This window comes from Vespula vulgaris, chromosome 5, assembly GCF_905475345.1.
Source record: "Vespula vulgaris chromosome 5, iyVesVulg1.1, whole genome shotgun sequence".
Classification (NCBI taxonomy): Eukaryota; Metazoa; Arthropoda; class Insecta; order Hymenoptera; family Vespidae; genus Vespula; species Vespula vulgaris.
The window spans coordinates 3,417,846-3,433,369 of record NC_066590.1 but is presented as its reverse complement, the minus strand read 5'-3'; the positions used below and the strand labels follow the sequence as shown (position 1 = coordinate 3,433,369).

The window sequence follows — 15,524 nt, the reverse complement described above, 5'->3', positions numbered from 1 at the left end:
ATTATTATCCCGTCCTACTCTTTCTTCTTTTCTCTTTCTCAAATGTCTTCAAATTTTTGAAATATTTTAAAATTGATTCATATATTATGCTTATTTCAATAGATAACTCTGTTTCAAATAAAAAGAAAAAATATAGAAATTTAATATGCTTAATTCAGAACAAATAAAAAAATAAACTGGATGTAGGAAATTTAGGACTTCCTCACATAGCTATTTCCTTCTTGATCTATCAAATATAATTAAATTATATCCTCACAGAGGATAATAAAAAGTACCTTTCATGAGGTAAAAAATTTTTTTAAGTTAGCAAATATAAAATTTCCTTTAAGAACTATTTTTGATCAGTTTTCATGTCCATATTGTACTCATATACAATACACAGTCTTTCTATTCAAGATCTTATACTCAAAAAAAATAAACATTTCCTCTCATTTGTCCCATATCTTGTATATATAATATGTGCTTATATCAATTTCAGTACTCTATTTCTATAAAAGATAATGTTAAGTTGGTTGAGTTTTTAAACCTGGTGAATTAGGTTCACTTTTCTTTGAACTGGAATTAATTTCTTGTTGTTCCAATCTACGATGGCGTAACATAGTTGACAAAACACCATTAAAACTGGCAGTTTTTTTCTTGGCACTACCTTTAGGAGTACTTTCTCCTACTCTACGAACGGGTAATCTGGGAGATGACATTTCATCCATAAAATCAAAATCTGACTTTTCTTCCGGTCTAAAAAAGAATTGATAAATTTTACAACAGTTAAAAACTAATAATATAAAAATGTTATTAATACAAAAGATTTTATACAAAATTGTATTTAATTTACTTATATTCTTGTGAGCCATGTTCTTGCTGACGATTACAAGAAGGAATTGGAGAAGGACCTCTTCTACCAGGGCATTTCCATTCAAGTTCTAAAATACGATTATTAGCTTCCAGTCCGTCAATTAAAGAAAGTATATCTTCTGATTTTAATGTCCATTCACTCTATATAAAAAAAAAAAATCCAATCATTGGTGTTTTTAAGAACTTATAAAACGACATATGTCAATTTATACAATATGCATGTTACTAGTTAAACACAACTTTAAAACATATGTAAATATCTTACTTTTGAATCAACTTCATACTTTTCTTCATCCGAACATTCAACAGACCATTCTTCTTCGTTTCTATCCATAATAATATACCAAAAGTTTTCACAATAATTACGCGGTAATATTTTAAAAAACAATTTTAACTAATATTGAGGTTATGTTCTGCATTCAAGTTGCTTCTTATTCTTCTTGATAATAAAGTTTGACCCAAAAGAACACTTCGCAACACTGTTACGATATAAATTTATAAAAACTGATAAACAAAAACTAATAATGTTTTCATACGTTGTATATAAAAAATGAATAACATCTACAAGATACTGACATTTTTATCATAGAAATTAATAAACCTCCTTTTCAAATGAACATTTTGAATCTATATAATCCGCACAATATTATTAAAAGTAAATGGTTGATATTGAAAAGAAATAAATATACGTATAAATACTCTAAAGAAATATATGTACAGGAAGAAGTATTACTGCGAAGTATGACGAATAATAAATTTCAAAACAATAATCTATAGTCGATACATGTTTCGCGTATATTATCAAGAATCTAAACTAAACGGAAGTGATGATAATAACGATTCAAAAAAAATTTATTCGAGAGATGGCGCTGATCTTTAACGTCGTCGGTAAGAAAATCAGCGAATAATTCGTTTAAACGATCCAAAACGAATCAAAATCAAATTTCAATTGCAATTAATGGCTAAATTTCTTGATTAAATAATACGTTATTCAAACGATGCTAGAACTACATAATTTATGACTCGTTGTTTACAAATTAAATCAAAGATTCTTACAGGTGGGTCAAGTTAAATATTAAAATATGAGAGTAATTTACATGTTCATTAGAAAAGTTTATTAGAAGCGTATTACGAAAAATGAAAGCTTTCAAAGCGCATCTCAGCTCGTATATTTGAAAAGTCTTGAATTAAATTATTCATTAGTCATTTAAAACGTTCGATCAAGTGTATACATATGCATTTTGATTCATAATTTCTTATCCAGATGCAAGACAAATGAAGATCCATCGATGGAGTCGATAATAATCAAGCAAAGCAGATAAGAACAATGACTAAACGACTCGGAAATCAACAAATCGACAATAAATTTAACGTTCTACGTAAACATGAAAAAAAATGTGAGAAAAAAAGCTCGGAATAAATCATGTCTACATAGATGTGGGAAAAAAAAAAAGAAAGAAAAATACTTCATTAAAAATAAAGAAACTAATGAGATGTTCCATACATATGTTCCATACGTATGATACGCTCAACAGCAATAATATATCAAGTCAAGCAAAGCATACAATTACAGGAGATACATATCAAGCTATTTCATCGAAAATTATATATAGATCGGTACGATCGAAGTTACGTTGTTTATTCAACCTAGGTGTGTTTCTTTTTCGCAAGGTTCACCGTTGATTATCGATAGAATAGTTTTTATCCGGACACTCGAAGATGATGTAAAGTGTATAATATTATAACAAAAAAATGTATGAATGCGGGGTGAAATTTTTTTTATCGAATTATCGTTATCCACACAATTTGTTTCAATGAAATAAATAATCAAAAAAAAAGAACAAAAAAATTGCAAACAAAATGATCGACAGGAGAACCGAATAAAACGTGAGAAAAAAAACATCTATAGTTAAAAAAATATTCAATGTGTTATTAACATACTTACGTACATATATATATAATACTTTGTGTACTTTACAAGAATTTCATTCTATGTGCGTCCGTCCACCCACTAATGCAAACATCGTATATAAATGTTTTCAAAGGATAGCCATCGCGCGCTGAAGAACCACTCGTTCAACAACAATAATTATCCGTCGACGATCTGACGCGAATGGATGGACACAACAAGCGATACAATAAAGGTACGCGCAGTACGATGTACGTGGAAGTTCGTTTCTCATCGGTATTCCTTAGAGCGAGAAGATATTCTTTCTAGTCCACTCGTTCTAACGCGAAAAAGTATATTTCAGTACCTACAAATAATATCAAACGGCGAACTATGATCTTTAAATAATAGAGATAATCAAAACGCAAACATAATTACATATTTATTACTTTGATTGATATTCCAACGATAAGATTCGATATTCTTCCTAAAAAGAAGAAAAAAAAGAGAGAGAGAGAGAGAGAAAACAAACATGTATTTTTTGATCAAAAAAGAATTTTATGATAATACTATTTACGAAGAAAATATTTTACCAGGGGAACGTGAAGGAACTAATACAGAAACTAGAATGCATATGAGGAACAAACGTGAGAACAGTGAGTTGATACACTTATATAAAGATTTCTAAACGTAAATTTAATTACTTTAATTTAATGAAATTTTTAGGGAAACGAGGAAATATTAAAGTAAGCGATATTAAAAAAGAAGGGATGGAGATAAACAGGACAATGGTGAATAGCGATATCTTTCAAGCTCTTTTCCCTATTTATCATATCAGCAAGGCGTGTGGTTTGCTTCCAGTTCGTTTCACGAAACAACCTCATGGCCGATACCAAGGTCGTTTGCAAATTTTTGACGTAATTTACTGGTAAGACTTGTATTTTTTTTCTTTTTTTCTTTTCTAATAATTTTCTTGGTAGATCAATCAATTATTCGTTTCTACTCAGCATATTTCTTCTTGGAGTTATCATGGGTTTAGAAGCTTGGGGTCTATGGCGAGAAATGAGAGATGGCTGGGAAAATAGCACCAGGCTAAAATCTCGTTCAGCCGTAATACCAACTTGTAGTGATATTCTTGGAGTAATAATATTGGCTATTATTGCTGTATTAGGTTCGCCATTTCGCTGGAAACACGGGCAGATTGTTCTTAATAACTTGGCCGAGGTGAATTGAAAGAATCTCGTCGTGAGATTGCCCATAAAGTTTATATTTTTCATTTTCATCACTTCTTGTTCTATTTCTCATTTCCATTATATATGAAAATCAGATCGACGAAACGTTGGGTATCGTTGCACCGAAGAAAACTCGTAGATGTAGCATTGTCTTAGTTACTTGTGCTCTTACCTATCTTATTATATTATCGAGTCTCGACATATGTTGGTGGGATCGCGATTCGAAAGCAAATAAAAAAATGAAGGACAAGGGTGCGATAAACTACTTGCCACTTTATATCATGTATATGATCATCATTATATTGGAAATCCAATATAGTCTTATCACATACAACGTATATCAGAGATTTGTGAGGCTTAACAAATGTCTTGAAAGTATCTTAAAGACGGGCAAGGTGACCGATCATTTTAGAAAAGATCTTGGCTTGGGTGAGTACTATACTTCTCTTGTTTCATTTTTTCGTGATAATAATTAAGATACGAATCGTGTCGCATGGCCAGATCAAAATGATCTGTACGATAATAACCTCTTTTTTTTTTTTTTTTTTTCTTTATAAACGCTAACACACAGCCGGCGATTTTAAAACTCGAGAACAACCAGCTTCGTACATTCGTATATCCAAGCCCTTAGAATGGTATCCTGTTGGATTTGGTAAATTAATACGTATATAATAACAATACACTTGATCGAATGACTCGAATAGAAAAACTTACCGTATTCTATCCGTATTTTTAGAAACGAAGAATTTTGCAAATAATATAGCTCAACTCGTGACGGTGCACTCGTCTCTATGCGACACGGTTTCATCTATAAATAATGCCTTCGGTGTCGTCATGGTAGTAGTCACTCTCACCTGCCTCTTGCATCTGATTATTACACCCTATTTTCTAATAGAAGAAGTCAATGGAAATCGTCAATGGTTGTCCCTCATAGTTCAGACCGCATGGTGCATCTTACATGTCACGAGAATGCTTATAATCATACAACCTACTTATTCCACTGTCATTCAGGTGAAATGTTTTATTGACCCGATCGGTATCGTCTGAACTTTAACAACACATAATGTTTACAACTTAAAAAAGTAAAAACTCTCGTTTACAGGCAAAAAAGACGGCTATTCTCGTTAGCCAACTGCTTTCTTCTAATCCAAATGTGGAATGTAGAAGACATTTGGAAGTTTTTTCGCTTCAAATACTACATCGACCTTTGGACTTTACTGCTTGTGGACTTTTCTCTTTAGATAGATCTCTCGTTACATCGGTAAGCGATACAGCACGGAAAAGTGAATATCGTTAGGCTTATTTTCATTCGATTCCTCTTATTGAGAATTTTGTATAAGTTGACAGATTTCATCGATATCGCTCGTTATTCGTAATATATTATTGGTGCCAATGTTTCAGATTGCCGGCGCGGTAACGACGTATCTCGTAATTCTCATACAATTTCAAAAAGAAGACACTACGAAAGACGATGTTGATAACATTTTGAAAAATGCTACGCAAATTTTGAAAAATGCCTCGTCTCTCCACAATCTCACATCGATCAAACATAATTCATCATAAATTTTCTTTCTTTTTCTTTTTTTTTTCTTGTTTTTTTTTTACAGACGTTATAAGTAAATATTACATACACAATTGACGTCTTCGTTTAATTAATAAACTGTATGAACTTTGAACGTTCCAATAGAGTCAAATAAAGCTCAATGTACAATTCGGTGTCCATTTATATGGACTAGTCAATTGAAATAGGCATACGGTAATTATATAAATATAGGCATGCGGCAGTTATACAAATAGTTTATATAAATACAATATTCTGTCCACTTTTAATTTATGCACTGATATACACATATATAATATTTATCCATGTTACAGTAGTTCGTAGATTTAATCGCCTCGTCCGTTGTTTCGTAGAACTATTTATCTGCCGTTTTACCCACCTGTTATAATAACAATAAATGTAATGGTGGATGAAATATATGTTTGGAATGTCCCCGTGTAATGTCGTACCGTTTACTTTCATGTAAAAATGTTGTGTTCGAAAATTGCTAATTACAGTAGATCTATTGCCCAATAAATATATGCACTCTGTATAAATGTATATTATATAGATTGACCGATACTTTATCTCCGCAAATTCTCTTCGTATCATCTTATGAGATGAAAAGGAAGAAGGATACATCTAAAAAAAAAGTGTTGGCACTATACAAATGCGGTGGGATACCACGATGACATTTAATATTCCAATTCTCATACACGGCGACAATATACAAATACAGTTTCGTCGTAACGTTACCCGGCTGCTAATTAATTACACAATAGAGAGACTATTAATTAGCAGTATATCCCGCCTAACGCCTAAAATTAGACATCAGTCACAGCCTATCCAAAACATGCCTCACCTTCTCTTGCTCTACTATCGTATCGATATACCTAAAAACGGGAAACTCGAAGAATTTCTTTGAAGGAAACCAAGAATTTTAGATCGAGTTACTCATAAGGTATATACAGCTTCGTATACTGACTCCTTTTTTGCTGCTATACACTTTTCGTACAAATTATTACTCTAGCAATAAATATTAGATCACTTAAAGAATCTAACGCGTATCTTCTTAGCAACGCGTATCTCATTTATGTATACGATACAAATTATGTATAAATCCGATAGCAATAATTACGCATCGGAAACAGATAATGCTCGGCATTATTGAAAGTGAGACCCAAACTGCATTTTCCAGTCGCGATATCAAACCAAACGCTCAATTCACCGTACCTGCTGTAATGGACGGTTGTGATTTCTGATGAGCAGCCTGCAATAAGTTGTCGCAGCAAGTATCCTTCGTCATCGAGATAGGCTTTGCCCTTTGGTAAGTCACCAATGTTTCTGAATTAGATGATAGATCCGTTTCGTGATCTACTTTATTCTGATGTCGAGCACTGCACTGGCAAGGACTTGTATGATGATGAAGTCGAGAGAAGCAATCTTTGCAAACTCTTACAGGATTATAAAGTTGTTCACTGGGTAACGGCGTAGAGTTTTCTGAACAATCCGCACAGAATATCTTGCCGCAGCATCTATAAGAATGACCTTGATTCTTAGCCATTCCTTCTAATTACGCCATTCTTACCAATTCATTTCATTTCTTTCATATTTTTCCTTCCATCCACAATCTCTCTCTTGTTTCAAATATTCTGTTATATTGTTACATACCTGCAATGATGTTTACGTCTACCAAGCCAAAATTCTGTGTTGCAACCCATGCAACGATTTACTGCATGATCTGGAACCCAAAGAGTTGGAGCTGGTACCAAGTCTTCGACGGCCTCCCATGACATATCCGATGGTAAGGATTCTCCGTGTTCTCCAGCACTGCCCACCGAATCAGGCAGTGAACCCTGTAACTCGACAATTCGTTGCTCATCATTTTTTTAAATATCTTTACACCTCTCTGCACTTTTTCGATATATGAAATAGAAATAGAAATTAAATATGCAATGCCTCATAACTATTGACCTGTTAGTAACTTTCCGAAAAATGGATCGCAAGAAAACAAGTGTGACGTAAATAGCAGGAACGCAATGATATTCAATAAAATGTTTCGACCTATACCAATAATCGGATTGACAAAATGGAAGCTTCTTTCTTCAGAATCTTCAATTAAATGTCTACATAATATGTAATATTCAACGATCAGGCGATCCATACAGTTAAAATTTCAGTAACATACTTTCTGTATAAAGAAATACCATACAAATTAAATAAGCCTGGAGCAACTTTAAACGGTTAATCTTAATACTAGACTTACAATATCATCAATACGATCGGTATCTGCATTGTGGTTGCACACTTGTTTAATTAATGCTAGCCTTGTTGTATGTAATTCCTTTCGTAATGCTTCTTCCTTTAGCTAAAGAAACAGGCATACAGCAACATTCAGTACAATATTCAAGAAAGGTGTTTTGAGAATAAGTCAACTAAAATCTGATGTTTATAAAAAATTATGACATTTTATTATTTAAGTCAGTCATGGGCAACCTACATTCCCTGATATAACCCATTAACACTTTGAATACCCAAAAAATCCATAAGAACAATTTACAACTCGCGTCCGATCTTTCTTAGGTAATCGAAGGTTAATACAAATTTCCTTCTTTTTCAAATTTCAATGAATTCAGAAAAAAATGAATGTTTCATTGTTTTCAGTCAACATATAATTAATACTTAACGAAATCGTTCTTGCTTGGGTAAAAAATTTGGTTAAAACATTTATGGATGGCGAAGTCCCTGCGGAAACACATGCATCAATAGTAAATGAATGACGTGACACTCCAAGTGTTAATTCTCTCGTTGATAAAATTTCTAAAAAAATTTTGTTAATGGATTTACAAAATAAACATAACAGAATATAATTACAATTTTTTTAAAGGTAGCTCATGCCTGGCTTAAGTCAATGACGAATGATCTTATATTAAAAATTGATTTTTTGTCTCTTTAATCGTTTGTATACCTTGTGCTCGACGATAATCTGTTGTACTCGTAACTGAACATCACAATGAATAACAGGAAGACCATCGACGTCATCCAGCCTATCAGGATTATCTAATATAACATCCTGGTGGGTTGGAGAAGCTGGACATATGCTACTTGGTGTTCTTGATATCAATGGAGCACTGGTATCACTGACATCGCTACCCTCATTGTGATTACGATTACAGGAACAAGTACCACGTCCCGTTGTGCCAGTTTCAATCCATGGTGAGATACTATCTTGTCCTACATTTGTTTGCAATCTGCAATTCGACATTGTATCGACATAAATATTTTGTACGATCATACTCTCATAAATTTGTAACTTTCTCTAAAACCTACATTTCTTTTTCCCCGTTTACAACGCTAACAAGCGAATCATTGTTCGGTATTAATGTATCTGTAGAACTATCCACCGATGGATTAGCAGGTGACTCGCTCGATGCTTGCACTGTAGTATACTGTTTGGTCTTAATGTCAGTCTCTGATGGATCTGCTTCTACAGCTTCAAATTTGCTATCATCTACGTTATTTACTATTTTTTCAGCCTCAACTTCCAAATTTAAGGAATCAAATTTTCTACAAAAGTATTATTAAAATAATTAAATAATTATATACAAAATATATATATATATGTACAAGCATCTATTTAAATTATTATTTACTTTTCCACGGAAATACTTGGATCGCTTAGTCTGCGATGAAGATAGGCTACATGATCGGGGGCGTGTATAAGATCCCCGTAAGAACGTGTTTTAGTCATTTGTCCTTGTGGTTCTTCACTTTCACCTCCTTCTATATCTATCATCGTAACTCTTTGCTTATCGTCCCTAATACCAAGTGACGATTCCATAGAACCTAAATATACTTCCGACCACAGAACAAGATCTCGTACGTTACAACTTGGCCATAATACCTAAGAATAATTTATACAATTATATCGTTTAATCGATGAACGCAATATGCTCGAAAGTATTAAAATATTTCGTGAACGTATAGATTAAAAAATATAAGAAAGAAATAATCATACTTGATTTTTTAAAGGTGAATACAAATGATTAACAAACAAAGAAGAGTTAAGAAATCGCCATACTGAAAAAGTACGTTCTTGTATTCTTAACTGTAATCTCTCCTGTCTTGTGTTACATAAAAATGTACCAAAGAGTTGTGAATATGTATGCTGTGCTAATTTTACCTGGAACATAAATTAAAAATGTTTATTTTTTCTATATGTTTTATATATATATTTTTTAACGATACATACTATTATAATGAATTACACGACTTACAAGATATGCAGGAGACATTTGAAAACTACACTGAAACTGTTGAATTAACTGATGTACACAATCAAGCCATTGTAAAAATACTGGGCAACGTTCGTTTGGATCTTCGCAACCGACTGTTTGTCCACAGCGATCAGCAAATTTATGTCCAAAGTCTAACCATTCTCTCTCACATAATATTTGAAATCCCTACATTTAAAAATTCTTCATGTATTCCATAATAAATATGGGAAGTATTATGATCTTACCTCCATAGTGCGGTAATAGGGATCTAATAATATCTGTGCTAAGGCAACAATCTGAGGTGTCCTATCCCAACCATCACTACAATGCACTAATACTGGTCGTCCATCTCGTTCGATAGCTGATGCAACTGTAACTGCAGCGCGCAATAAACCTGACATATGTTGTAACCATCTAGTACCTTCCAACAAACTCAACCAACTATAACAATGCACACAGAGCATTAAATCATTCGAAAATAATTCATATTTATTTATTATTTAATTAACTCACTTTGGTTGATCAGCATCAGATGCACACAATTGTCTAACAGCATGAAAACTTTTTCTTATAGAATGTATGTTTGCCAGATTCATAAACTGAATATCACAACTTGGATAATATTCAGGACATTCGCAACCGCCACCTCGTGCTCTATTTGCTACAGCAGTTGTATAGGATCTAGCATCCACGATTAGAACTTTCTACAAAACAATTACAAAAAAATTTATAAATTTTATTAACTTCATATTTTTTTATTATCTTTTTTTTTTATTATCTTTAAATAAAATTTATATTTACTTTCGTAACACTTGGAGTAATCGCATCGTCTCCGACGTCAGAATAATTAATAGGTGAGTCAACCATTGTGGATTCCCCTTTATCATAGGAACATGCATCAGACAAAGCTTTTAAAAGATCCTCATCTTCAGAACTTCTCCAGCCCAACCAACCAACTTCTGGTTGACTGCTACGAGCTATTACCGTTCCATTGTTTACATGTCTTAAAATAAAAAATTTAATCGTAAAGCATAGTAGATTGAGTTATATTAAAAATTATTTTTATTATTTCACCTCCATACTACTGCAGGAATTCGTCTGGAACTTCTGAATTTAGCAACAGTCTCCAGAGTTTCGTCGGAAATGCAAGCAGGAACCAAGAGTTGTGGCGGATAAGATGGACACATTCTATAATCTTTATTTATCTGACTTATGCGCCATGTACCATGAAGATTAAATTTCAATCGTTCCACCTTCATAATCATACAAAAGCGTTATACAGTAACTAAAATATTTAAATATATATTATATTAAATTATCAAATTTTACCTCTGAATTAAAAGTAGAAATATAAGAACTGTTATCTTTTCCAAGCCTAGGATAGTCTTTACCCTCTTCTATAGACCATGCGTAATACGCAAAAGCAAATATGTCCTCAATACTTTTACGTGGGTAAGTTACTTTATGTAATCGTTTGAACCATTCCAAACAATGCTCGTTAGTGGAAAATGCACAGCTAAAACGTTATGACAATATTCTCCTGCTTAAAATGGTTACATAAGTCTGTGACAAGCAATACTAAATTGAATTGTAATAATAATATTTCACTGATGTATAGATCAAGACATAGCATATTGAAACTTGCTTTAATAAAACAACGTATCAACTATACCTCAATGATCGAGCATCTTTGCACCCAATATGCAAAAAGAAAATTTCTTTTACTTCTAATTGTTCAATAAGGCCTAACGGTATATTGTAACAGGCTTTACTCTGTTGTAAGTAAAGTCTGTAATTAGAAAGAGCCAAAACACCATCCGATATACGTCCCAATGCTACTACTGATTCTCCACTTAAGAGTGTAAATGGGATTGTCAATGTCTGATCTTCGCATTCGAAATGTGGATGTTTTGGAAATAACTCGGATGCATGCAGATGACAAATCGATTGCAAACTGGTCGGCTCTTCGGAACTCTCCATTTCCAATCTATTTTCCGATCTATAACGAAAGAAGATACTTTTATGAAATTGCTATAAACTTTTAATTTCATATGGTATCTCTGTTTTTTATTAATACGGCCAACATATATACTTGTAATTTACATTAAACTTACCTATTATGAATGTTGATTCACAAATATCTAAATATATAATTAGTTTAGATTCTGCTTTCTGTAATAAATATTATAACAATTTAGTAAACTAATCAATTAAATATACTTCTAACTAAATATAGGTGAAGTATTTGCATGTCAGTCATAGTAAAAATAATTGTAATGTATGAATTTAATTGCTTCAATGATTCTAACTTTTGTGTTCTTTCTCATGCACGATAAAATATCTAATTATCGCTATACTACATGACCAACTCGAAAAAATAATAAAAACGCGCGTTAAATTACTAAAAGAACGTAAGTATATAAATTATTGATATAAATAATTTTATATTATTAAACAAACGTGCATTTTCAAATAATACGTTTGAATATTATTTACTTTAACGAGAAATTCCGGAAATGCGTACGTCTCTTTACCGAGAATAAATATATCCGCGAACATGAGAAAGTTTCACGAATTCCTTAACGTGTAATAAAGGAAAAGTATCCCTCGAACGTAGTAGTAGTTGAATGTTTATTTATTATTGCATCCTCTAATGAAATAACGAGCAATATCAAATGACTACGTCTCGATAAATCGTTTCGTAAAAAAGACTTCAAAACCATAAGAAATTTTAACGTGCAGAAAAATGTATATGTTGATTTGATAAATGTCAAAACATTAAATGCGAGAAAATCAGGTATCCTCTCGCAAAGACATCTTACTTTGGACTGCGAAGTTTCTCCGCAATTGAGGGGGAGGGGGGAGGGAAGCGATATTTGGAATTCCTGACGTCTCATACAAAATGCATCAACACTTATCTTAAATCATGAAGGACTATTAGCATTTCTGGGCAAGAAACAACAGTATCCTGCATTACCCTTATGGAAAAGTAACGTGTGACCTCGCTATACACGTAGATTGTCAGGCGCATGCAGGTATGGGATAAACGGCCGTGGAAAATCTCGCGAGCCCAACGCGATTAGTTTTCATTACGGAGGTTCATGAAAATGGCCCACATTGTATAAAACGATCTCCATCAACGATATAACTATTTATTCGTACGTCTCGGACAAACGGCGATTACGATCGATATAAATTCGATTTCTGATTAAATTTCTCTAACGAAACTCGTATGAGCGACGTGAAAGATGTACTGACAGATCAGTCTATGTACATTTTAAGCTACGTTCGCACGTACGTAAAACTGATTATTTGCGATATGGAACAAAGGTATGCAAGGTCGAGAATGCATTGGATAATGCACTTATGCGCATTCGCCTAAACATCCAATCAAATTTTAATTTGTAAACGCTTTAAAAATGTTCACCAATCGTTATCGTCGATTATTAAATAACGATCATATTTGAATCTTATTCAAAATATAATAGATGTTTCATATGTACTCTTTCTGGGCATATAAAAATCTTGATCTTGTATTTTAATTGTTTCTTTTTTTTTTTCTTTTTTCTTTTTTCGTGAATTAGATACACGCATAAAAGTATCTGTGTACTTATAAACGTAGGATATTTTTCTCTTTTTTTTTTTTTTCTTAATTGAAAATTGAAATTAAATTTTACAAACATAAAAATTTACGTCATTTAATTTTATATAGTTTCATAATCTTGTACCATAATTTAACACGTACTATAACATTGATAATTTTAAAAACTTACAATATTTCATACGAATTAATCAACTATAAACTGTAGTAGCTAATATATAAATATAACATATAGCTATTCTTAATATTAAATAAACCATTTTTATTAGAACTTGTCATTTTCTGACAAGTCTATTTGCTAAGTGTTTGCATTAAATATATTATGTAACACAATATAAATGCATATTTCTATATCAATCATGTACCTTACATAGATTTGTATTGCTGCATTAAATGCATTTATTGATTATAATAAGATGAAAAAAATATTTTTTTTCCTCAGTTCAGAGAAACTAATATACTTTTCTATTCATTCTTATTTAAGACATTGAAATATTCTTACCTACATACAAATTATATATATATATATATATTTTTTCTTTTTTTTTTTGTAAGAATATAAAAGTTTACTTGATGTCGCGACTTTATAATGTAAAAATATGAAGTGCTAAACAAGTGTACGTAATGTTTGACTTGTTTTACAGAAATTATGAAAAATCTAACTAATACCCTCTGAATATTCATCAAGCCTTCCAAAAATTTGGATTTTGTTGTAATCTTCTTTCAAAAGTTTCATACCATCCTTGTATGGTAGACAATGGTACAAAATTTTCTGTAGGATTTGGAGTCATCTGTGGTTGAGTTATAGAAAAACTGGAGACATAATTTAAGAAGCTTGTAAGCATTTTTTGTACAAATTCTATGAAAGAATTTGTTGCTGTTTCAGAAACAGTAGCCGCTTGTTGCTCTATCACATTTAATGGATCAACAGAAATGCCTATTTGTGCTACATGAGATATCTTGCCAATTCCAAATATTCCTAAATTACTATTTTCAAATTCATGATTTTTCTTCAACGTTGATATTTTGAAAATGGCAGATGGCTTAACATTTGAAATAAATCCTAGAAACTGCCAGTTTGGTGGCGCATTTGAATCTGGCCAACTAAAATATACTGAAAAAAATGAAATTGACTGTAATGCAAATAAGTGAATCAAGATACTGTACTAAAATATTTTTAAAATCATCGATACCTGCACCGCCCATTCCATCAGGAAATGGAACAGTACCTGTAAGAAATACTACAATATGATTTATGTTATCGGCATCAGGTACTGTGATTAAAAATTGATTTTCTCCGATTTGTTGAAAATCCGTCTGCACCTAAAAGACGATGAAATATTCATAATAATAATTGTGTATTCACTCAATATGAAAGAGATGTTAACAGTCGATAAGCGACTTGATAGACATTAAAATTGACGTACTTTTCAAGTAGACATAATTATTTCGATCGAAGGATATAAATGATAGGTATCAGAAAAATGATAAGGATATTATCAATACGTGCTATTGGAAAATACACTTACTAAACGACCAGATACGATTATGCCGAGCATCATGAAACTGCAACTAGATCATTATAAGATAATTAGGTCATCACAATAGTTGAATAATATTATTCATTAAACATACGTGTTTACAACGTTTTCACAGTACCGACGACGCGAACGCTGCTAAGAGCGATTTGTCATAGAATATACAATCTATAAGATCGAACGTCGACAAAAAAATCAGAATCGAATATTTTGGTTAGTTTACAAGATAGGAATTGTATACGCCTTATTTGCAATTCACAAAGCATTCGCAACAAATGAGATTCAATGAGAATACCCACCGAAATATCATGCTAACAACCAATCAAATGTGATCTTATCTAATTGTCCAACAAAATAATTGGTAATAATTGGTAAGATCGTATTTAAATTTTATCAAAATAATATCGTGGTTTAATTAAAACAGCAGCTACAAATAGATAAACAATAATAAGTTTCGTTTTCAAAGTTCAGACAACGTAATTTGAGAAAATAAAGGTTAGGATCATGCAACTATTTGGATAATGAGAAATCAATGAGAAAGAAGATATTATTCCGATATAACTGTTAATAAATGTGAACTAATTTATCATTTAATC

At 31.9% G+C, this 15,524-nt stretch overlaps 4 protein-coding genes across 12 annotated transcripts; 1 reads left to right on the top strand and 3 right to left on the bottom strand.

The window, feature by feature from the left end:
• Nucleotides 1-431: 431 nt before the first annotated feature.
• On the bottom strand, nucleotides 432-1,633 carry LOC127063658 (PAXIP1-associated glutamate-rich protein 1). Its single transcript, XM_050993651.1, has 4 exons — nucleotides 1,429-1,633; nucleotides 1,118-1,331; nucleotides 833-993; nucleotides 432-735 (listed from the first exon to the last, which is right to left on the bottom strand). The coding sequence occupies exons 2-4, from the start codon at nucleotides 1,184-1,186 to the stop codon at nucleotides 504-506; spliced, it is 462 nt and encodes a 153-aa protein (XP_050849608.1). The 5' UTR covers nucleotides 1,187-1,331; nucleotides 1,429-1,633; the 3' UTR covers nucleotides 432-503.
• Nucleotides 1,634-2,053: 420 nt separating this feature from the next.
• Nucleotides 2,054-5,539, top strand: LOC127064140 (gustatory receptor for sugar taste 43a-like). 2 transcript variants are annotated; one of them, XM_050994757.1, is made up of 10 exons: nucleotides 2,054-2,739; nucleotides 2,898-2,996; nucleotides 3,337-3,396; nucleotides 3,467-3,668; nucleotides 3,748-3,964; nucleotides 4,068-4,401; nucleotides 4,544-4,624; nucleotides 4,709-4,983; nucleotides 5,075-5,233; nucleotides 5,374-5,539. In XM_050994757.1, the coding sequence occupies exons 2-10, from the start codon at nucleotides 2,966-2,968 to the stop codon at nucleotides 5,533-5,535; spliced, it is 1,521 nt and encodes a 506-aa protein (XP_050850714.1). In that variant the 5' UTR covers nucleotides 2,054-2,739; nucleotides 2,898-2,965; the 3' UTR covers nucleotides 5,536-5,539. The 2 variants fall into 2 exon arrangements, with proteins under 2 accessions (XP_050850714.1, XP_050850713.1); XM_050994756.1 differs by having other exon boundaries at nucleotides 2,834-2,996.
• Nucleotides 5,540-5,753: 214 nt separating this feature from the next.
• LOC127064134 (myotubularin-related protein 3) lies at nucleotides 5,754-13,064 on the bottom strand. Of its 8 annotated transcripts, none has more exons than XM_050994743.1 (17): nucleotides 12,612-13,063; nucleotides 11,904-11,961; nucleotides 11,462-11,788; nucleotides 11,119-11,305; nucleotides 10,864-11,042; nucleotides 10,591-10,792; nucleotides 10,303-10,493; nucleotides 10,035-10,230; nucleotides 9,790-9,975; nucleotides 9,531-9,695; nucleotides 9,166-9,416; nucleotides 8,843-9,079; nucleotides 8,481-8,763; nucleotides 7,779-7,880; nucleotides 7,184-7,368; nucleotides 6,746-7,047; nucleotides 5,754-6,154 (listed from the first exon to the last, which is right to left on the bottom strand). In XM_050994743.1, exons 3-17 carry the CDS (start codon nucleotides 11,767-11,769, stop codon nucleotides 6,126-6,128), a joined length of 3,003 nt encoding a protein of 1,000 aa, XP_050850700.1. In that variant the 5' UTR covers nucleotides 11,770-11,788; nucleotides 11,904-11,961; nucleotides 12,612-13,063; the 3' UTR covers nucleotides 5,754-6,125. The 8 variants fall into 8 exon arrangements, with proteins under 8 accessions (XP_050850700.1, XP_050850699.1, XP_050850704.1 ...); XM_050994742.1 differs by having other exon boundaries at nucleotides 12,767-13,063; XM_050994747.1 differs by having other exon boundaries at nucleotides 5,754-5,912; nucleotides 12,767-13,063.
• Nucleotides 13,065-13,477: 413 nt separating this feature from the next.
• On the bottom strand, nucleotides 13,478-15,091 carry LOC127064152 (protein OPI10 homolog). The gene is made up of 3 exons (XM_050994779.1): nucleotides 14,920-15,091; nucleotides 14,584-14,713; nucleotides 13,478-14,504 (listed from the first exon to the last, which is right to left on the bottom strand). Exons 1-3 carry the CDS (start codon nucleotides 14,950-14,952, stop codon nucleotides 14,074-14,076), a joined length of 594 nt encoding a protein of 197 aa, XP_050850736.1. The 5' UTR covers nucleotides 14,953-15,091; the 3' UTR covers nucleotides 13,478-14,073.
• Nucleotides 15,092-15,524: the final 433 nt, after the last annotated feature.

Excerpts from the sequence above, each read along its gene's own strand:
- LOC127064134 (XM_050994743.1), bottom strand. The coding sequence starts at position 11,769 with ATGGAGAGTTCCGAAGAGCCGACCAGTTTGCAATCGATTTGTCATCTG. Across the intron at positions 11,043-11,118 it reads TTTCTACTTTTAATTCAGAG|GTGGAACGATTGAAATTTAA; the intron begins GTAAAATTTGAT and ends ATGATTATGAAG. Across the intron at positions 9,080-9,165 it reads CCAAGTATTTCCGTGGAAAA|AAAATTTGATTCCTTAAATT; the intron begins GTAAATAATAAT and ends ATACTTTTGTAG.
- LOC127064140 (XM_050994757.1), top strand. The coding sequence starts at position 2,966 with ATGGATGGACACAACAAGCGATACAATAAAG. Across the intron at positions 2,997-3,336 it reads CAACAAGCGATACAATAAAG|GGGAACGTGAAGGAACTAAT; the intron begins GTACGCGCAGTA and ends ATATTTTACCAG. Across the intron at positions 3,965-4,067 it reads TTCTTAATAACTTGGCCGAG|ATCGACGAAACGTTGGGTAT; the intron begins GTGAATTGAAAG and ends TATGAAAATCAG.
- LOC127063658 (XM_050993651.1), bottom strand. The coding sequence starts at position 1,186 with ATGGATAGAAACGAAGAAGAATGGTCTGTTGAATGTTCGGATGAAGAA. Across the intron at positions 994-1,117 it reads AGTATGAAGTTGATTCAAAA|AGTGAATGGACATTAAAATC; the intron begins GTAAGATATTTA and ends TTTTTTATATAG. Across the intron at positions 736-832 it reads CATGGCTCACAAGAATATAA|ACCGGAAGAAAAGTCAGATT; the intron begins GTAAATTAAATA and ends ATTCTTTTTTAG.
- LOC127064152 (XM_050994779.1), bottom strand. The coding sequence starts at position 14,952 with ATGATGCTCGGCATAATCGTATCTGGTCGTTTA. Across the intron at positions 14,714-14,919 it reads TAATCGTATCTGGTCGTTTA|GTGCAGACGGATTTTCAACA; the intron begins GTAAGTGTATTT and ends ATCGTCTTTTAG. Across the intron at positions 14,505-14,583 it reads TGATGGAATGGGCGGTGCAG|TATATTTTAGTTGGCCAGAT; the intron begins GTATCGATGATT and ends CATTTTTTTCAG.